This window comes from Lupinus angustifolius, chromosome LG13 (assembly GCF_001865875.1).
Source record: "Lupinus angustifolius cultivar Tanjil chromosome LG13, LupAngTanjil_v1.0, whole genome shotgun sequence".
Taxonomy (NCBI): domain Eukaryota; kingdom Viridiplantae; phylum Streptophyta; class Magnoliopsida; order Fabales; family Fabaceae; genus Lupinus; species Lupinus angustifolius.
In genome coordinates, this window is record NC_032021.1 from 6,754,037 (window position 1) to 6,776,161 (window position 22,125).

Sequence of the window (22,125 nt, forward strand, 5' to 3'; positions counted from 1 at the left end):
GCTTGAACATGAAAGTTAAGGATTTTGATTTGTGACAATCAATTTTTGCAGTCACGGAATTCAAAGGCTGATAGTGTTTTAAAATTTAAATCATGTACTTCTTTAATTTTGAAAATTTCAGAAAAGCACTCTGAAATATTGAGATTTCAATGTGCAGCAAATCCAAATCTTGGCCTCCTAGCACAAAATTTCTGACTCCACCCTAACCATGGATGCCCTTAGATGGTTTTTATATCTAAAGTTCCACACACTTTTCTTCTTTTGGAGCAAAATTATATATGAACACTAAATTCTTATATCAATAGGGTGTTCAATGTTTTTTATTCGTGTGTTTAAGAGAAATAAGAAAGTAAAGAAGATTTAAAAATGCTAAATTTTAGTATTCTCTTGAAAGATAGAATGTCCCTTTCTTCACAGCTATCACATTGCAAATTGCAATGACATTCACATTATGGCACACACAGTCCACAACTTTTGCTTAAAATTCTTCTATTTAGCTACATACTTTCATTGTTATACCATAAAATACTTTGAAAGTTAACTTCCCAATGTACTCCTCCACCCAAACTGATCAGACAAAAGGTTATCGCTGACCTATGATTAAATGGTATATTTTGGCCTATGATAATTGGAGGGAACTTGAGTTCTCAGTGTGATACCATGTAGAAGTTTATGATCGTAAAGAGTGGTCAAACTCAAGTATGAATCAATCCTAATAATTTATTATATAAGCAAAAATCGTTACAAACGATAAGATAATAACAAATAAGATGAACATAAATTATAGATAAATTCAAATAAAATAAACTAAATAACTCTGGATAAGATAATGCTCTACGAATCTAAATATCCTCTAACATGTCTAATGAAGCTCAAACTTAATAAGCTTTAAGCTTGTTACAAATAATTCATTTAAAATGAAAATAAACAAATAATTATGAGTCACAAAATTATTAGAAATGTGTTATAAATGAGTTCACAAAATTATTAGAAATGTGTTATAAATGAGTCTACAAAATTATTAGAAATGCCCCTATTGTAAGAAAATGACATATTATATGTTTTAATCTAGTCTAGAGTTTAGTTCAACTTCAAAATTTATTCATGGTCAACATTTAAGGTTGATTAGGAGACAAGATTACCTAGCACAAGCTCGCAAACGCTCATCCTTGACTTTTGTTTATATTTGTTTGTTCAATTGTGTATAGAATAATGATATTTTTTGGCCCAAAATAGATATTGCATTTTTAATTATTTTTATTAGTTATTTAGGATATCGTTATGCAAATAATTTACTAGCATAATGCGTATATCATTTCATATGTCTTTGATTCACTAATATTTCCATCATATATACATACAAATGATTCACAAATTATCTCATATATATCACTTTATATGCAAATTATGTATCTATAAGAATAAATGAGATTAAAATGAATATGTTTAAATCCAATGGAGATGCATTATTTTTAACCAAGCCTACGACCTGATTCGAGTTCGAGAGTTAGCAAGATTGATATTTAGGGTTAGATATACCTTTAGATTTATGGTCAGGTATGAGTCTAAAAGATATCCAATCAACATTTTGAATTCGTAAGGGACAAATCCTAACCCAACTATTGCACACTCTGTTTGAAACTTTCCATTGTTCTATGCATTATTTTCTTAATAGCCAAAAGAAAAAGAATACCTAACTTGGGAGGCTCATTTAATGGAGGATAACTCAATTCAGCAGAAAAAACGGTGTTAATCAGCATTTGACCACTAAACACATTCCCAACTACTCATAATAGTCCATAGCTTAACATTTTCACCAAAAGTAATAGGAGATCATATGCCACTTAATGAAAATTTAAGAAACCAATAAGGTAGGTGGTTAACAAGACACTTATAAATAAGACTTATTGTGATAGTCCAATTCAGGCTTTCAGGTATTCACCTTTCATAATTGCATTACTTTGTTGTTTTAATTTCTCAATGGGAAAGGTTTCCATGCAGCAATGCACACTTGTGCACTTCTTTGTTCCGTTGTTGCTTGTTGTAAGCTTCTGCTATGCTAGTTCTGCTCTAGCAACAACTCAAGTTTCAGGTTTGTGGCTCATCCAAACATGTACATTAAGTAGTTTTTTATATTAACAAGTGTATTCTCTAACTCTTTTTATACAAGTAACTAATTCCTTTTAGGTGCACTCCTCTCAACAAGTGTTGTTCCCAGTAATCGAACTCTTAACAAAAATATAAATCATCAGTAGCATTTGTTTATTTAACTAGACAATGTGCACAAGAGATTAAGCTTTGAATTATTTTAGATTATAAAAAAAAATTATTTTAGAAAAACAAATATTTTTGTTAAGCTTCGAATTGAATGAGTTGCTTTTTTTTAGATTATGATCTCACAAATTAAAATCATAAATAAATATAATTATAGTCTAATTTTTTTGGTATAGCCATTTGTTATCCCAAAAACTACTCCAATTTCATTAACTCTACAAGCACACAATAAATGTCAGGTGCATGTATTTCAACAATTTGATAACTTTTTCATACGATAGTTGTTCTTTTCTTTCACTAAGTTTTTTTATATTTCTGATGTAACTTTACTTTCAAAAAATTTAAGTAAAAAAAAATTACATGTCATATTTGATGTATAAAATTTATTATAGAAGAATCATTTTACATATGAACAGAAATAATTTGGATTGAGGAATTAAAACCTGTCATGGATTGTATACTTTGTGAACCTAATTTAATTAAGGACACCAGTGTGACAGTGCATAGCTAAGTTAATGAACAATAAGCACTTGGGTTTAGTGGTATACCCCACAAAAAATGAATTATGAAGATTTACATCTAACAATTGCATATTACCATTTTGTTTGAGAGTGGTGTAACCGATGTTCAACCAAAATTTGGTGCATTACACTGGAAATGATTTTTTTTTCTCTTTGTATTTATAATGAAACCACTTTAATTCTCTTTCGAATTTCTTATGTAGGGAATGAAGTAAATACTGATGTGAAGCTTATTAACGAAGAAGTTGCAAAGACAAACCCCGAAGTTCATAATGAAGAAGCAAAATTCAAAGGATTTTTTCATCACAAACCAATATTCAAGAAGCCATTTTTCAAGAAACCAATTCCAACTTATAAGCCTATTCCAAAGCCATATCCAATCATAAAACCAATTCCTGTTCCAGTTTATAAGCCTATTCCAAAACCTATTCCAGTTGTTAAGCCTATTCCTATTCCAGTATATAAGCCTATTCCAAAACCAGTTCCAATTTATAAGCCTATTCCAGTGTTTAAGAAGCCATTCCACAAATCATTTCCTATCTCTAACAAGAATAAGCCCTTATTCCCTCCACAAAAGCCATAGTCATATTTCAATATCCAAAGCCTTTCTTCTAAGGGCATATCATAAACTTTCACTTTACCCTAAATTTAAATTCCACTTCTACCACCTTTTCCAATTCACAAGCCATTTCCAACAACAACTCCATATGATAGTACTCTTCCTCCATAGTAATAAACATTCCAAATTTATAGTTTATATAGAGATATAGCTACGCTTATATATCCACGTTGCGTTTGCATGATACTATTGTCACCACTATGTGTTATATTGGATATCTAGTTAATGCTTTTTCACCTTAATAAAATTCTAAGTATATTGCCATTATAAATCGATTCTAAAGAGTGATATTAACTTTCTACTTTTGTAATGATATAGTATCACATTGTATTATTAGGTACCATTTAAAAAAAGTATTTCGTGTTTATCATTACGAGTCTAAACTAATTGTGCCATTTCCTTTCAATTCACTGGTAAAAAAAATTAGAATTACTAATTATTTGATTTAAATATATATTAAATTATATTTCTTTGATCAATCAAAGGAGTGAATTATTATAATGAGCAAAATAATTGAGTTTGGATAGGGTGGTGTGAGTTTCCATCCTGAAAATGGGTGCTAATATCAGCTTTCATTTTATTATTCACTATGACTTTACATCAAAACACCTACCAGTAGAATTAAATTGGAGTAAAGTGGAGGGAGGAATTGATGCATGAATATTTAAGGTATGGAAAGACTCCTCTTTGTAGTTTTGTTCAGATTTCAAATAATATGATTATTAAATGATTTTAATAATGTCCAAAAGACTAGCTTAAAAAAAGTAGTGTTTGTACCCAAAAAAATATTGTTATTGAAACAAGTTATGTAGTTAGCAAAGACCTTCATCCTCTAAAAATGTCATTTTGGATTAAGTATAAATTTGTTTTTTCCTAAACAAAATAATAGGAATAAAACACCCTCTGAGTTACCGTCCCCTGCATCTCCAATCAATTTTAAGCCTGAATATGGTTAGATAATGATAATACATCCATCTATGGTGTGGTATTGTATCACAATTATGTGGTCGTATCATAACACAATATAATTGCATTCAAATTATATCATATTACATCAAATTTTTGATCATACAAAAATTTATACAGTCCAAATTGCAATGTAATGGTAACAATCCATAACGGGATGCCCATAATAGCAACAGTCCAAATTGCAATGTAATGGTAACAGTAAAGTAACCAGAATTTAAATGTGTTGAACACTGAGTATGTTCAGTTTGTTTTAGTAGAACAGCCATAAGGAACTCTTCAAAAAAGGTGACCAAATGATTTATCCCTAAAATATATGCTCTCTTTTTTATGGTGTTATTCGGGAAATGAAATTCACAGTTTACCCCACACAAAAAAACACCCATTGGGTAGTGCCATTTAGTGAAGCCAAAGTGTACCCCTAAGAATATCTAAAATCTTTGTATGAGAGATCAATGTTAAAAGTTTGTTCTAATGTAGATGGTGTGGTATGCACTTAAAGAGGATTTGATTATTAAAACCATACTTTTAATTTGTATTATATAAATGTATGCTTTATAATACTGTGGTGGCTACTAATGACTAAGCATTCCATACCCATGATCTATATAAATTGTACAAGCATGCATGCCCCTATGTATCTACGACAAGCCTACTATAATGTCTTACTGAAAAGAAAATGAAGGGAATCCCCTTTATATGGATCAAGTTATTTCTCTTTGCCTAGCTATATACACTCATCGTCCATCAATAATTTGTTAGAAAAGAGTGTAAATATATAGATTGGAGTGTCAATAATCTCATATCCTAAAATATACCAAATTAACAACTATTCTCGATAAGGTTTAAGTATATACTGGCAACAAATATTTCCACTTTGTAAGGATTTTTTCATAGCTGCAAGATCTTGGGTTCATATCTTGTTAACATGAGGATCTTGTTTGTAAATAATTTATAAGTTCCCTTGTAATCATTTATAGAGCTGTGAGATCTATCTTGGTCCCGACCCACCTAATTTTTTTCTTAAAAAAGACTTGATAGAAATTAAGAAAAAAAATTTAACTGGTATTTTATATATATAATCAAATATAAAAGTATTTGAAATAGGTTCTCTAAAATGAGCTTGTGTCTAAAATAATATATTTTTACTTGTTCACATTAAAATTAGATTTACTTTTTAAGGAGTCTTATAAGTTGATAACTAGTTATTTTCATCCTCTGAGTTGTTCAATCCTATGAGCTTCATATTTCCTGTCCAAAAATTAACTTATAAATGTTTGATGTTTGTACCAATTAGTCCTTGTGAGTTGACCAATTATTGAGCTCTAAGAAAGGTGGAGAAGATAATGCATGAATTAAGAGAGCTCATCAACATTCTAAACCACTTTGAAGAAAAGAAGCAAAAGTGATAAGAGTATTTAAAGTCTTAAATTGATTATATTTATTCTCCACCAATGGCAGCTCCTTATAATTTGGTGATTGTCCTTGTCATTAAGGATAATTGGAAGCACTTGGCATCCACAAATAATATTTAATTTCTACTAACCTAATATCACTTTTTTTGCACTCATCCTTTGGACATTGCCTCTTTAATCCCTAAGCATGCTTTCTAACTTTCCACATCAACCCCTTCTAATATTGGGCCTATAAAAAAATACTTAGCCAACTTGATGAGTTCAAATTCACAATGTCAAATATATCATAAAGGAATATGATCAGAGACAAATATTTTTTAACACTTAGTTTTAAGGATAAAAATATCATTATAAATGCAAATATAATGATATAATTATCATTGTATTTTATTGTTTGCATTGTTTTATGTAACATTTCCCTATAGAGGAGTATGACACATCATAAAGATTATGATTAATATTGATATGTGGTGTCAATCACCAGCTAATTTAGTACAAGTAATATTTTCTAAAAAAAAATGGAGTTTCATATTGCTTTAAAGTGTGTCGATTTTGATTATCTTAAGTGACATTAATTGTAAAATGAGCAAACGTGTATCTTCACTTTACACAAAATCTCAATATAAAAGTTCAAATATCTCAATTTTCTTTCAAGTCATGAGTATCTTTAACACGGGATGATTTTGTTCAAATCGGAAACATAATGCACTAAGGTGAGGTTAGTTTTCTACACAGTGGATTTACATATACAAAAAATTAAATTAGAGCTTATTTAAGGAAAAAAGAAATATATCATCTGAACGGAGCACCATTTCAAATATATATAAGAGCAAAAAAAAAAAGATGCTCATAAATAAAAGTTTGGGAAGCTAGAATAATTATTTTGTTGTAAAGAGTAGGAGTACCCCACTAATTTCTACAAAGGTCAGCTTCATTTCAATTAGTGTTTTAAATTATAATTATGATAACAATTATGGTTACATTGTGATTATCGTATGTAATTGTAGGAATATGGAGTTACAATTGACTTCAAAAACCTTAATATTATATCTATAATTAAGATTGTGGGTGTAATTTAAAATACTAAATTTCAATTTTTATTAAGTAAATAGTAAGTATACTTAAAAAAGTTGATAATACTTTTTGGGTTATCTCATTACAATTGTTATCCCAACAAAAATATCAGGACTTTTCATATATTTTAGCTACAAAACCTTTACTTGTTACCAATAATGATCCAAATTAGTACTATATGTTATCCCACTAACTTCTTAGAATTAGTGCCCCAACAAAAGCAAAGTGGTCTCCATTACCTTTTTGTTTGAATATTAATGACTAAAGATCACAAGTATGATTATTCCTTACAATAAAATAGTGAATTTCAGTTTTAAGGCCTCCTCTCTAGGGAACTTTTATTGTTGTGTAGAAAATAGCAAGTTGCACATAAATCATGGGTCTCATGTTTCTCAAGAAGTTCAGTCTCCTCTTCCTTCTTATTTCTGGATCACTTTTATCAACTTCTTTTGCAGGTTAGTCTCTTCTATGTCTTCTGTTGCAGCCTTTAGTATAAAAAACCACTCATAATGCATTGTCAGAGTTAGCTAGTGTGGCTAGAATTGAAGGATCTTGAGCTCAAATGAACACATATTGTTATATATAAGATATTTTCTTCAGTGTTTGATATCATATTTACATCATGTCAATAACAGGCAACCTTAAATAATTAAATTAATTTGACATGTATTAGAGTTTTAGATTTGATTTCATAGAAGGTTTTAAATCTGAATATCATAATTTATTCATAAAGTTCTAACTTTGTAATATTTGTAATCATATTTCTACCATATCTGCATGAGCTTGTATTAGTCACATTTTTTCTAGTGGTCCATAATTTCGAGTAGAGATTTTTGTATACCACTATTTCTCTTTATCTCTATGTCAAGTCAATAAAATTATGTCAACTAATAAAATGATGACGATAATTTTTTTATCATCATCTATCAAAAAACAGTAACTGCTATTAATTGGTATAGAGATAGAAAAATAATGGTATAGAATATCTCATTCATGAAACCAAATGCATGTAACCACAAACTCAATTGCACCCACAATTTAAAACCAGGATTTCATGTTCTTCTTTTAATTTGCTTCATCAACCCTCGAACGTGTGATTAATGACACAGCTTTATACCCTAGGAATAATGTATGCATGAACCCTCAAACTAAATCATTACCTTGTCTGTGATGCAGGTGGACGATCAAAGTTTATGATTAACTTGGCTGAAGATCTAAATGAAACCAAAGAGGTACATGATCTAGTGATCATGATTTATTTATTTTAGCCTCATCACTTCCATGTTAGCATTTTTTTGAACTGTGTGTGCCACTTTTCCTCGCCCCACCCACCTCAAAAGCACATATCAAGTTGTTTTAGAAATAAATATGTTTCTGTCGTGGAAAATATAGTATGTTTTGGTACAACTTTAAGTGTCAGTAAACTTTTTTGTTTTGTTTTGGTTCAATTTTGTTTCTATAATTATATTTTTGTTTTAGTCACTCTTTATGGTCCAAAACTTAACTAACAAAACTTAATTGATAAAGTTTACTGACACTTAAACCAACATTTAGTTTGCAATAAAACTACACTTAAATTATTCAATAAGGTTAACAAGTACTCATGTAGTTCAGTTGATAAAGTTTGATAGAGTTGTGAAACCTAAAATATGAATGTTAGGAATTTTTCAATCTAAAAATTAATTAAGGTTAGGAATTTAAATTAAGATATTTGAAAAGAGTTATATTTTTTACAACACCTTATATGCTACCGTGTGCTTCTTTATATATTTGCATTCAAATAAATAACAAAACAAAATATAATTTTCCTCCAGTTGTTGTCAAAATTAAAATTTGTTGTACACAAAACATTTTTCATTTGAAAATGTTTACTTTTAAAAAAAATAATAATCTTTTACGTAAAATAACAACTTTTTTATAACATACTAATGAAAATAAACATAGTACAATGTTGTCCAATTTTTCCTTAATTCCTAATTCATAAAGACTCATTAAATAGTCAGTCATAATTAAAAAATAAATACATGTAATCTTTTTTAAGAGGTGATGTAACCACTAATTAAAATGTAATCTTGATCATTTGTGTACAACTATATGATCCTAATTTATTGTTGCTACATCCTTAAAATGAGAACAGTTCTCATTATAGATGCACTCATGTAGTGTATCATCTTTTATGATATTTTCATTTCTTTGTCATGCAAATATACATCTTCATAGACACGTAGTCCTATAATTTTGATCTCACTATTTAATTATGTCTATACCTTTTTTTCACATTAGAGATAATTCATTTATGTATATATGGGTGTTATGGCTTATTAATTTAGAATGAGAGTGGGTATGTAAAGTTTTCAATTTTGCAACTCACATTTCACTAGCATGCATGTCCATATATATATATATAAAGATCCGTTTACAGTCAAGTTAAGTTACATTAATTATACTATATCTTAATTTGTCATTTTCTTAGATTCAACAGACCAAATGAGTGAGTGTAATAAATTATTTAAGATTTCTCTTTTTCTTAGTTGCTATTTACTTATATCCATGCTTGCTTAATTTGGTAGGGAACACCAAATAAGTCACTGATTAAGGAAGAAGTAATAAGCATCATCCATGAGAGGCTTCTCAGAGATAACACAAGAGATTATGGAAGATATGATCCATCGCCAACTTTTTCTAAGCCTCCTTTCAAGCTCATACCCAATTGAATTAACGTTCAATAATGTATGAGTACAGAAAGTTAACTACTATATTGGAATAAAGTACCATAAATAATTCAGTGTATCTTAGTGTAATATAATATATCTATGCAATATACATATCATGAATAGGAATACGTACTTATCCTAGTTCTATACCCTAGGAATAATGTAACATAAAATATAGATATTAAATGCGTTCGTGTGTTATTACTAGCAATAGTTTTGTGGTATATATTTCTTTATAATGAATACGACAAGGAATACATGCATTCACGCCGGTTTAATGCTAAAAGCATTTTTACACTAGCAATAACTTTTGACGAAAATAATTTTTTTGTTTCAAAATTCACTGTTAGTTTAAAGTTTCATATGATTACTAGCAATAACTTTTGACGAAAATAATTTTTTTGTTTCAAAATTCAGTATTAGAATTTGCATTTACGTTTTTTTAAGCAAACACTATTAAATTTAATAAGTGGATATAGTTTCAACAACGTTTGTTTCAACGAACACGGTTATATCTTTGCCTAAGATATTCAACAACACTATTTTAAGCAAACATTGTTGATTTGAATTTATTCAACAGCACTTGCTTAAATGAGTGTTGTTAAAGGCGACATATCAACAACAGACGCTCATTGCAATGAATGTTGTTAAAAGTTACACATTTAACCACACTCGCTTTAATGAGCGCGGTTAAAGTCATACATTTAAACAACAATTATTTTAGTTATTAAATAATATGTATTTATGAAATTATTTAATTTTATTTTGAAAGATACAACTGGAGTAAATATTACACAAAAATAATCCAAGTTGTTAACATAAACTCATATGCTAGTTTTTCATATATAACAAAACTTGGTCATATATATATACCAAAAAGACAATTAGTTATCACTTCAAAAAAAATATTCTAAATCACCAACCAATATTATTAAAATAAAAAAGGTGAGTAATTTGCCACAACAAAAACTCATATTTAGTAAGTAAATTATGTTATTTGCTATTTCATTCTCAAAAGTTGAACATAATATGGCAATTAAATAATTTTAAAGAAATTTCATATTCAACAACGCTCTTTTAAGCAAACATTGTTGATTTAAATCTATTCAACAACACTTGCTTAAATGGGTACTGGTAAAAGTCACACATTTAACAGTGTTTGCTTTAGTGGATTTGGTTAAAAATCATACATTCAAACAATGTTTGTTTTAGTGAGCGCTAATCTCTACAGATTTAAAAACGAAATCTCACACACAATAATACACATACCAGTGAGTATTTGATTTATCTTAGTTTTTCTCTTCAAGCAAGTTATTAGCTTTTAGTTTCTCTCTTCGAGCATAAGGTGAATCATTATCTTATTTTATCTCATTTATTTCTCTTTGATTCACTTTGTTGCTTGCATTTACATCTATGTTAATGATTTATTTTATAATATAGGAAATGTCAATGTTGAATCTAGGTGGAATTGTTGATGATCTACCAAACTTATAATCTATGTACGTATTTCTTGTATTTGTCTATTATTTTTCATCCATATTTTTTGTGTAAATTTTGATTTGATTCATATTATATTGAATTTGAACTATGTCTTTCTGTCATCTTATTTCTTTAGTTAATGGAGAGAAGAAATTCATGGATTTGTTATCTACATCTTCATCACCTTCGTCTATTTCATAAGTGCATATAATATTCTCGGTTAATGGATTTGAACTAAGGGAGACAAGTTCATACAATGGTTTATGAATTGGGTTTTCAAAATGAGGTTTCTATTGTCAAATCGCTTATAAACATGGTGAAATTGGACATATTTGTTATGTGTTTAATATAATGTCCGACAGAGATTTTGCTTTATTCAAAAGTAGACATTTAACAGTGTTCGTTTCAGTGAGTGCAGTTAAATGTTTACTTTCTACACTACTTCAAAAGCACTATTGAATTTAATCCTATTTTTAATGCGCTCACATAGGTGATGCCCGAAAAGCGTTATTCAATAACAATTTTAAGCACCGTTATTTTATAATTATGACATAGTAGGATAAATTATATATAAAGGACCAATCTTGGCATGCATAAATTATTTGATATACTTTCTCAGTCGCACATAGCATATATTATGGGGAAGTTGAGTAGGTATCTGCAAAATTTCAATCATGGGAAAATTGAGTAGGTATATGCAAATTCTCAATCATGATGGTTGGGTCACACACTTATTAGAAATGTTGGTTATTTAAGTGTGAAGAAGAAGTCTCACATTATATTGTGTAAAAGTGAATGAATTGAAGAATATAACATTGATTCATACACTTAATGTTTTAAGGTTTTGGATCTAAGATGTGATATCATATTCGCTTATATATGTCATCAACTTATCTCATGGAAAAAAGTTATAACTCATGGATGAAGATCTCCCAACAAGTAATATCAGAATGTTATATATCCATGTGAGATCTTTGTGTTAAAAGTCCTCCTAACGAAGGTCAATGCTTGCATGTTTTGTTAATGACAAGGCAAGCCAACAACAATGCAAGAAGGTCTAGTGTAATCAATATTCGAAAGGGAGTAACTCATATTGAATGAGTTGAAGATCATATAAGTGGATGAATCCATAAACCTAAAAATAAGGATCACTTGTCCCAAAAATTATTGTTTTCATGTCCCAAACTAATCACATTCTACCAAGTAATATAAAAATTATTTTCAAAATTTCAAAATTTTCTTTTTAATTAGGTGTCACCTTTTAATTGGACCGAGACATAAATAAGACACCAAAAGTGAGACAAATGATCTTCATTCATAAACCTAATGTCTTAGGGTTTTGGATCAAGATGTGCTATTAAATCCACTTTTATGTTTCTTTCGCTTAATCCATGGAAAAATACTATAATAACTCATGGATGAAGATCTCTCAAAAATTACAAATTATTTTATTAAATTTTTGTCCAAAATTAATATTATAACATATTAATGTTCTATTACTATTCTATCAATTGAAATGAGTTTTATACATATATTTATCGATCAACATTTATTAATACTTTCATTTTTATGATTTTTTATTAAGATAAAATCCTATATTTCAAAACACTACCAATGACCTTCATGAAAAATGCCTTATCATACTTCAATTAAATTAAATTATATATGATATTAGTCTCCCGAATCATTTGACTCATTTCAGTTAATTAAGTGTACGATTCAGACGTCTAAAATTGTAAGCTGGCCTATTTTTATTCCCTCCAGACCTCCTTGCAATTTTTCTATAAGCCTCTTCTTAAACCAAAATGGAAAATATTATACATATATAAATATACACATATATATACATTAATATATATATATGTATATACATATATATATATATACATACATATATATATATATAAATATATATATTACTTTTTATTAAGTGAGTGTCCCTTTTTGTTGTTTGAGTGTATCCATTTTATCAAGTGGTATATATATATATATCAATTTAATTTAATAATGATATAATTCCATGAACATTACATATGATATAACATTATCATATTATCTCACTCAATATATATATATATATATATATTACTTTTTATTAAGTGAGTGTACTTTTTTGTTGTTTGATTGTATCCATTTTATCAAGTGGTATATATATCAATTTAATTTAATAATGATATAATCCCACAAACATTATATATATGATATAACATTATGATATTATCTCATTCATGTAACCGATGTCATCTAATGAGATAAATATTTAGTTCTTGTGTTGTTTTTTATCAACAACATAATTCGATAAAAAAAGGAGAACAAATGATACTCTTATCCATAAAATAATAATTGAAACGAGAAAAAACGAGCATCGAGAAGATTCAAAAAATGAAGAGAAATTAAATCAATTACCTCGTCTAGATGAAAATAGAGTTCTCAGAAAAAGACTTTTCCCTCACTAACTATAAGACCAAATAGTTATGAATAAAAGGGACAATCCAATGTTATAAGACCAAATATAGAATAATGGAATTAAGAACAAATCAAGAGTAAACTTTTTGCCAAATATTATAAGAGGAAGAGCATGAGAAGAATAAATGGTTTGTAGATTCATGAGAATAGTTGTTGTGTAGTTGTTATATATATATATATATATATATATATATATATATATTTGAATGGTCAAAATTAAAAGATAAATATATATGACTCTTTAAGTCTAGAGGTTATTCATATCTTCTCCATGGGATACCATGTTCTTTAACATGGTATCAGAGCTTGTATAAGCCCTGATATCCTCCCATTTCACTTCCAGTTTTCAATCCGAGTTTTTAATCTCCCTTTTCCCTTCTTCCATTTACAAATTCTTCCCAGCTTTCTAACCTTCTTTTCAATCTTCTTTAAAAATGGAGAGTAGAGCCATAACACACCTAAACCTGATGCAAGATCCATGTTCCCCCCTATTACATGCCTGCAAGCGAGAGTCCTAATGCTATCCTCGTCTACAAACTACTCAATGGTGAAAATTATCACTCTTGGTCTCGTGCAATGTGGATGTCTCTCAAAACGAAGAACAAACTTCACTTTATTGATGGATCTCTCCCTAAACCATCAACTAGTGACCCAAGTTTTAGTATATGGGATATAATCAATACATTGGTGGTTTTATGGCTAACACAATCAATAGATGCCTCAATTTTTCAAAGCATCCTCTAGATGGAGACGACTGTGGAAATCTGGCAAGATTTTAGAGAAAGGTATTACCAAGGAGACATTTTCCGTATCTTTGAGTTACTTCGTGAAATATACACTTACAAACAAAGTAATCTTAACATAGGAGCCTATCACACTCATATAAAAGGTTTATGACAGGAATTAGATAATTTTAGATCAGTTCCTAGATGTTCTTGCACACAGATGCAAATGTAGCTGATTCCTACTGTCAAAGGCTATAAAGAAAATGATTATGTGATTTGTTTCCTTAATGGACTCAATGACCAATATGAAGGGGTGAGGACACAAATTATGCTCATGGAACCACTTCCTTCAATGAACAAAGTCTTCTCCCTCTTGATTCAACAAGAAAGACACATTAACTCCCAATTTGGTGAGCCAAGGGCCCTAATGAATACAATAGGAAGTGAATACAACAACAGTGAATATGAAAGAAATTATTAGTTCTTCCTACTCCTTCTTCTTCTTTATTTAATGGTTGATGAGGATCATCCTTTATCTTCAACAAATGAAGAAAGTAATATTTTAGAGATTATGTTATGTTTATGATTATTATCTCCATGTGGAACATCAAATTTTGGACATTAATATAAATGGGTTTTAGTAACTATAATTTTAAATTTAGTTTTTTAAGTAATTTTCGTTGATATAGTATTATGGTGGTGGGTTAAGAAATGGTAACCACAACTCCTCATTTTTACACGATATATATCACTGAATGGGTTCTTTTCAAAACAAATTATAGGTTTATATATAGAAAAATATTAATATATTGTAAATCCAAAATATGAATCTACATTAATTGCATATCAGAAATAGATAAATAATATAAAACTAAATCCAAAATATGTTTTGAATGTTTTTAGTTTTAACAAATGAATAAGTTTGAGTTTGAATTGGATAAACAATATTATGATGTTGGACTAGTGACTGATTATATTTATCACATTTTTCATCATATTCAATCATCTATATTAACATATATATTGTAGGAGTGACCAGTAAAAAGTGTAAGATATTTAAAATTATATCTAAAATAAAAAAAAACATTATATTAAAAGTTGTTAAAAATTGTGTATAAATTAAAAAGGAAATTATTTAATAATTTAAACTAAAAGATAATTGCAGATTAAAGTTATCATAACATCATTTCTATTTAAATAAAAAATACATTTAGACTTTTTCTATTTAAATGTTAGACCAGCACCTTATATTTATAATATTTAATAGTAAATGATAGTTAAATGAAAAAAAATGTACAAATCATCTAGCATTTATATTTAATTATTATGAAATATTATATAAGTAATTTTTTTTTTTTTTTACAGAAAATGCACACACACTCTAATTAAATATGCACTTCTTTATAGACAATTATTATAAGATTGCCGCAACAATGAAAGGCAACCCTAAAACAGAGGAACCTCACAGAACAGCACCTAACGGCGTGAAATGTAACGGCCCCTTCTTCCTTTATCTTCATCTCTAAGCTATGCATCCTCAGCACCACTTTCTCTAAAATCCCAACCAAAGGAGATTGTGGCCATTTCCTTTTCAGAAAGGTACACTTTCCAATTTTCCATTTTTTACGCTTCGCTTATTTTCTGTGTCTTAATACGGAACATTTATTGTTATTAATTAACTAATATATATAATTAAAGTTTATTTTTTGAGAAAAAATTGTATGCACTTATTAAAGAGTTTTAAACGCACTATTTATATTTTATCATCGTTTATAACCGAACTAATACAAATGAATACTGAATAATGTATTGCTGACTAATTAATTTGGGGTTTTGAGTTTGACTGTGAATTCCATTTCTTCTGCATTAATTCCGGATCATTCTGACTTTATGAGTGACTATAATTAATGAGTTTTTCTTTTTCTATATTTGGGTTGTTGTTCGATTTCCTCCATTAGATCATAAAAATTAAATGATTGTTTTGGTGCTTTTTGTTCCATTTACTAGGTTCATGTTGTTTTGTGTTCTTCAGAATTTTTCTTGTATCTGATTATGATTGATTTTGCACTTGTATTCCAAATTGGAGTTAGTTCAGTATCCCTTACAATTAAAAAGGCGGCTCATTGCACGAGTCTTCAGGAATGGAACTCATAATATCTTGGTAACTCAGCAATAACCTTACCCTCTTGCAATTGGAGTGAAAATTTTGGGCTGAGTTTGTTCAAATTTTCATCCCTGCAACTGAACTTTCCTTCTTGGAATCCAAACTTATGTGGCTTTACATGAACTGTTTTTTCCATACTAGTTTGTTACTGCACTTTTTTCTTTCTACTGTCATTTTTTGTCTTCGGTGAGCCTCAGAGGAACGTTAAGGTTGCTGCTTGGTTATGACCTGGAGGTCAAAAGTTCAACTTCTTAAAAAGCTTGTCCCCTAGCGGGGTAAGACTGCTTACGTTAACTCCGAAAACCCTACTAGGTCGGAACCTCGTGCACTTGGTTCACCCTTTTTAGTTTTGTTCTTTTTTTGGGAGAAGGGGTATTTTGATTTGGAGTTATGCTTAACTTCAGCAAGAATACTGGTTGAGTTATGATTAAATAATTACCTTCTGAATTATTGATTATTGCTTAACTGATGATATGCCTTTTTCATTTCTGTTACAGGGAGAGGGCTATGTTAAACAGTGAATGCTGTAGACTTGTGTTCGGGGCTGCTTTTGCCGTCTGCCGTGGTATAAGAAGCTAAACTCTGTTGATTATTCCAGAATGGGTGCTGCTTGCTGTGTTGCAGCCAAAGATAAAACTGTACAAAATGGATCTACCCGTGAAATCTTACATCGGAACATTCTGTGTTCTCCAACATGGAGCTTCCGGTGGGATCATCGAGGTCGCATTGCTGGTGAAGATGCTTCTATAACATGGTTTTCTGATGGTATTAGCAGGAACGATGGATCAGAGAATAAAAATGAAATACCATATGTATCAGAGGACGGAAGCCCATTGCAGAGTGATCAAAGGAATATATGCCAAAAGTACCCAATTTCTGAAAGAAGTGCTGCGCTTGTAATAAATTCTACTTCGGGTAACTTTCATTGATTCAACGCTCTTGTTTTACCCATGTTCCTACTTCGGTTAGAATTTTTAGAATTGGATTCTGTCATTCATTTCATTCTCATACTATTTACCATCTGACATGAGATAATTGGGAAGCCTAGTATTAAATAGAATGAAACCTAAGTAGTAAAACTCTAATAGCGGAGCAGCCGGCCCCAGTGAGGTGGCTGCCATTGGGATGTTTAGGGATAGCAATTATGACCACAAATGGCACTCAGTTGTAGAAGAAGGATGCAGTATCTTGCAGACTTGGACTCCCTGTATAATGAAGAATGTCCCAGAACAGAGTTGGTCTCTGCAATGGATCTGGGCAAGGAAGAAGGATAAGAATGAAGCAAAAGAAGTGAGAAAAAAACGATCCAGAGGAAGGAAGAACAAACGAACCAGAAGATAGGATGAAGAAGGTGGTCTAGGTGGAAGAGTAATGGTACTATGGATAAAACAGTTTTACTGAGTTTAAATGAAGCTGCCATTTAAAAAGATAAAAGAGGGAAAATAGACTTTTACTAAGTTAAGGGGTACAACAACAATAATAATTAAACCTTTATCTCACTAGGTGAGATCGGCTACATGGATCAAATGATACTATAATGCTTTATCATAAATCATGTTCATTAACAAGGCATTGCCTTAATCATTTTGCTTGATTTTTTTGTCATTCTCCTCCTCTACGAATTGGACTAACCTTCATTTTATCTACTCTTCTTACGTGGGCTTCTACTGGTTTCCTCTACAATGTCCAAATCACTTAAGGCAAGATTATACCATCTTTTCTACAATAAGAGCTACTTTAAATTTCTCCTTAAATTCATTTCTAATCATATCTTGTCTAGTGTGTCAACTCATCCAATCCAACATTCTAGTCTATGTTACATGCAGTTTATTTTCTTGTTGACATTTTACCGTCCAACATTTTTCTCATATAACATTGCATGTCCTATAGTCATCCGATAAAACTTCCCCTTAAGCTTGAGTAATACCTTTTTTATCATATATGACACCTGAAGTACTCTGCTATTTCATTTATCTGCATCCAACCCGCTTGAATCCTTTGGTTCATATCTCCATCAATTTCCCCATCGTCATGTATGATTGACACACGATACTTAAATCTAATGACTTGTGTAAAATAGAATTTTGATAAGTCAGGGTAAATCTGTAATAAAAGCAAGGGAATCAAAATGAAAATTGAAACCCTAATCATTAGCCCTTTCAGAATTCACACAAAAGGAAAATTTAAAATTAGTGACAAATATGGTTAGATCTAAGAATAATCATTCCATAAATGGAACAAAATACTTTGTATATGGCATCATTGCACTAGCAAATCCAAGTAGAATTAGATGATAACTTTGAATGTGGTGGAGAAACTCTGATCAAGAGGGTTTATGTGGCCTAAACCTTGCGAATTAGGATACACCATTCCCCTTGGAGATACTAAAATATTGAAAATACTATTGTGCTTATACTCCCAATTCCAAGGCCACCTACCTCAGGCAAGATCTTACAGTGGCAGTACAAATAACTTAACCATATCCTTGGATGAAGACTCTAGTTTTTTTTTCTTCGTTGATATTTGCAACTTATGTGTACCTTGCATGAGAGCTAAGCAATAAATGCATATTGTGAAGCTAGCTTCATATGATTTGTTTCTGCGTAGGTGCATCCTGTGTGCCCATGCTTGACATTGATCTTACTGTTAACAATATGTAAACTGCTCCTGTTATTGATCCAGCGGTAAGTTTGTATTAACTCAACTGCTTGATTTATAGTATCTGACATGTTTGTTTCAGATCAATCAATTTCTACGAATGTCTCCATGGATGTGAATGTGGAACAGGTGAGGTTATAGTAGTGAAGGAATCCGATATTGGTTTATATTTTTGCTAGTTCTTTATGTGTGGTTTTTATGACACACGTCCTATTTATGAATCACTTTGTAGGTGAAGGAGCTGGAAGAGTCATCAACAATATCATGTCCATCTCCCACAATACCTTCATCCTCATTGCCTTCTACTTTGCTGCTGGCCTCTCCTCTGCCATCCCAAAGTCACATTGCTCCCTCCAGCTCAACCCCAGCAAGGTGGCCCTACCATTCCCCAGGACATCAACTATCACGGCAAGTTTCTGACAGCCGACTCCCAGGATTCAAGTCACCAAGCAGCTTTTATGTGTCTGAAGAAAAGCAAGTGTTTCCTTCATGGAGCAATGAATCAGATATGCGCTCTCGTGGTGGATCTTCAGATGGTTGGTCTGTGCCTGACTTTTCTGAGCTGATGGGAATTTCCAATAGAGAAAGACGGTCGTTTGATAATGAAACATTTGGTTTTAATCGTGAAAGGTTACTTAGATCAAGTAGTCGGTTTTCAACATCTCCAGTTGATTTGCAAACATGTTCTGTGTGCTCAAAACTACTAACTGAGAAATCTTCTTGGAGCTCCCAAAAGATAATTGCAGGCAATGACCTTGCTGTAGTTTCTGTTCTTATCTGTGGCCATGTGTATCATGCTGAATGTTTGGAGAGTATGACACCTGAAATCAATAAGTATGATCCAGCTTGCCCAGTTTGCACTTTTGGTGAGAAACAAACTCGTAAATTGTCCGAAAAAGCTCTGAAAGCTGAAATGGATCTAAAGGCTAGAAACAAGAAATCAAAGAACCGAATTATAGACAGTGAAATTGATGATCATTTTGTGATTGATCACTTTAAAGATGGAGGGCGACAAGGTAAAGTTCTTAGGATGTACTCTAGTTCCAGTGGGAAAATATCCTTTGGAAAACATTTTCTGAGGAGACACTTCTCATTTCGCTCAAAGAGTTCCAAATCCATGTTAGGTGATCACTCTACAAGAAAGAAGGGATTTTTTTGGGCGAAATCTAGCAAACAATAAGCTGCTTCTTGGTTGTTGGGAGGTAATTTACATTATCTTCTTTTTGTTGCTTTCACCAGTTGCATCCTTAAAGTTGTCTTAGTACATGCATCGTCATAAAAAAAAAAAATTCAACTTTCCCGTTGTAATTAGTTGTTATCTTGCGTCTAGATTTCTATGCGTCCGGTTCTCGGTGCAACATCACTTTAACTTCAAAATTTTGATAACCTTGAGCTCTGTACTATAACATGCCAGAAATTCTCAGAAGTTGATTTTGACTTTTTTCATGTTTCTTTTCCCTTCTTTAAAGCGGATTCCATGATCTACTCTGCAACCTCTGATATGCAACTAAAGAAAGGGCAAGATGTCATTCATCAAGCTTAGATTTTTTAGCAACTGCATACACTAAACCTTGATTTCAACAGGACTACAAACTGGGGCTACTTGTAAAGAAGAAAAGTGGAAAACATACAGAAGGATATGAAGAAGACAAACCTAGTGTTTCGAGAACATGGGTCTTTTTTAATTTGTACAGATCAATTTGTTTATCGCATGGATTTAATTCATGTGCCCCAAATGATGTTCTTTTTGTCTATGGTTCTGCTGATATGTATATTACATTATACATGTAATGCCATTAACCCTTAGGAATTCTTGGTGTTTGGGCAATGGTCTTAACAGATTGTTAGATTTTGGTTGACTTCAGTTGCTTTTAATGAAAGAATAGTTTCAGTTCATAAGAACCTTATGTCAAATAAATTCATTTGTTTGTAGAAGATTGAATTATAAGCTTTTTCATGCATGGTTTTTATACGACTTAAAGGTTTACTTTGTACTGTATTGAACTACCAATACCAAGCCTTCAAAGTTCAAATCATATTTATGTAGTGTATCATGAACATTTGTACTAGGATTATGTTACTGATTTTCATTATTTATGTTACTATTATTGGCCATGACTCGTGATTTGACATGAAAAGAAAACATTTATCAATTGATCTTTCATACTAATTATTGGGCGATAAAAAAGGAATACATTATTGACTCAGAAAAGTGACATCCAATCATACTTCATGTAATCATGTCGTAATTTGGCCTCATGTTTTGTGTTATATATTATAATCTTATGCATAACAACTTTGTTAGTATAACTCTCCAACACTTTGTTCTTATGCATATATTGCCTTTTCTTAACGACTTAATGCTTTTATAAACTTTTGTTCATAGTTTTTCGATTTATTATCCAATCAACTTATTTTTTATTAATGATTCAATTAGCTTTAGCCCATTTTCTTTTTTTAGCCGGTTATTATTCTTGGCTCCTAGAAATTCCATACACTCACAACTTGTACTGAATTACCAACAAAATATTGGTTTAGTTGTATAAGACTTCACTAGATGTACAGATAAACAACAGTTCAATTTTTTATAATAACATTTGTTGGAGGGGCAGTCATGTATCCCAAAGGAGATATTACTTACATTGAGTGAAAACCTATAGTGAATATTAATGGAGGGAGATTTCAGATTCACATATACATACTCGGCATGTTCTATACGTACAGTTACATAAGAGAGTATCAAAAAGTCTCTTTCAGTCAGTCTTCACTAGAATCTCTCTAAAGAAAATTGCCAAAGAACTTGTAAGTACCGGTTCAAGATTTTAAGACTTAAGATGTTAGTGTTTGAGGTTCAATTGAGCAATGATTAGTAATATAAACTCTTTAGTTATAGACGTTTTGGTCCATCAAGCTTATCATGCATATTTCTTTCTTAGAAAAATTAGAACATAAAATTTCTAAAAACTTGTGGGAGTATTTAGGACTTATAGTCATGATAGATATAAAAGGTAATGTATTTAGTGAAATTACTATAAAAATCTTCCAGTTTA

The 22,125-nt window shown here is 30.5% G+C and overlaps 3 protein-coding genes across 5 annotated transcripts; all 3 read left to right on the forward strand.

Moving 5' to 3' along the window:
- Nucleotides 1,903–3,715, forward strand: LOC109325756 (proline-rich extensin-like protein EPR1). Its single transcript, XM_019558302.1, has 2 exons — nucleotides 1,903–2,092; nucleotides 2,999–3,715. The coding sequence occupies exons 1-2, from the start codon at nucleotides 1,981–1,983 to the stop codon at nucleotides 3,376–3,378; spliced, it is 492 nt and encodes a 163-aa protein (XP_019413847.1). The 5' UTR covers nucleotides 1,903–1,980; the 3' UTR covers nucleotides 3,379–3,715.
- Nucleotides 7,190–9,790, forward strand: LOC109325757. Its single transcript, XM_019558303.1, has 3 exons — nucleotides 7,190–7,324; nucleotides 8,046–8,101; nucleotides 9,440–9,790. The coding sequence occupies exons 1-3, from the start codon at nucleotides 7,246–7,248 to the stop codon at nucleotides 9,581–9,583; spliced, it is 279 nt and encodes a 92-aa protein (XP_019413848.1). The 5' UTR covers nucleotides 7,190–7,245; the 3' UTR covers nucleotides 9,584–9,790.
- Nucleotides 15,723–21,067, forward strand: LOC109325754. 3 transcript variants are annotated; one of them, XM_019558300.1, is made up of 5 exons: nucleotides 15,723–15,852; nucleotides 16,915–17,332; nucleotides 19,158–19,204; nucleotides 19,308–20,278; nucleotides 20,549–21,067. In XM_019558300.1, the coding sequence occupies exons 2-4, from the start codon at nucleotides 17,017–17,019 to the stop codon at nucleotides 20,253–20,255; spliced, it is 1,311 nt and encodes a 436-aa protein (XP_019413845.1). In that variant the 5' UTR covers nucleotides 15,723–15,852; nucleotides 16,915–17,016; the 3' UTR covers nucleotides 20,256–20,278; nucleotides 20,549–21,067. The 3 variants fall into 3 exon arrangements, with proteins under 3 accessions (XP_019413845.1, XP_019413844.1, XP_019413846.1); XM_019558299.1 differs by having other exon boundaries at nucleotides 19,308–20,277; nucleotides 20,545–21,067; XM_019558301.1 differs by having other exon boundaries at nucleotides 19,308–20,277; nucleotides 20,660–21,067.

What these genes read in the sequence shown, in the direction of transcription:
- LOC109325754 (XM_019558300.1), top strand. Translation starts at nt 17,017, where the DNA reads ATGGGTGCTGCTTGCTGTGTTGCAGCCAAAGATAAAACTGTACAAAAT. An exon ending in TGTAATAAATTCTACTTCGG is followed by an intron (nt 17,333 to 19,157) that starts GTAACTTTCATT and finishes TGTTTGTTTCAG; the next exon opens with ATCAATCAATTTCTACGAAT. An exon ending in TGGATGTGAATGTGGAACAG is followed by an intron (nt 19,205 to 19,307) that starts GTGAGGTTATAG and finishes ATCACTTTGTAG; the next exon opens with GTGAAGGAGCTGGAAGAGTC.
- LOC109325756 (XM_019558302.1), top strand. Translation starts at nt 1,981, where the DNA reads ATGGGAAAGGTTTCCATGCAGCAATGCACACTTGTGCACTTCTTTGTT. An exon ending in AGCAACAACTCAAGTTTCAG is followed by an intron (nt 2,093 to 2,998) that starts GTTTGTGGCTCA and finishes TTTCTTATGTAG; the next exon opens with GGAATGAAGTAAATACTGAT.
- LOC109325757 (XM_019558303.1), top strand. Translation starts at nt 7,246, where the DNA reads ATGGGTCTCATGTTTCTCAAGAAGTTCAGTCTCCTCTTCCTTCTTATT. An exon ending in TTTATCAACTTCTTTTGCAG is followed by an intron (nt 7,325 to 8,045) that starts GTTAGTCTCTTC and finishes TCTGTGATGCAG; the next exon opens with GTGGACGATCAAAGTTTATG. An exon ending in ATCTAAATGAAACCAAAGAG is followed by an intron (nt 8,102 to 9,439) that starts GTACATGATCTA and finishes TTAATTTGGTAG; the next exon opens with GGAACACCAAATAAGTCACT.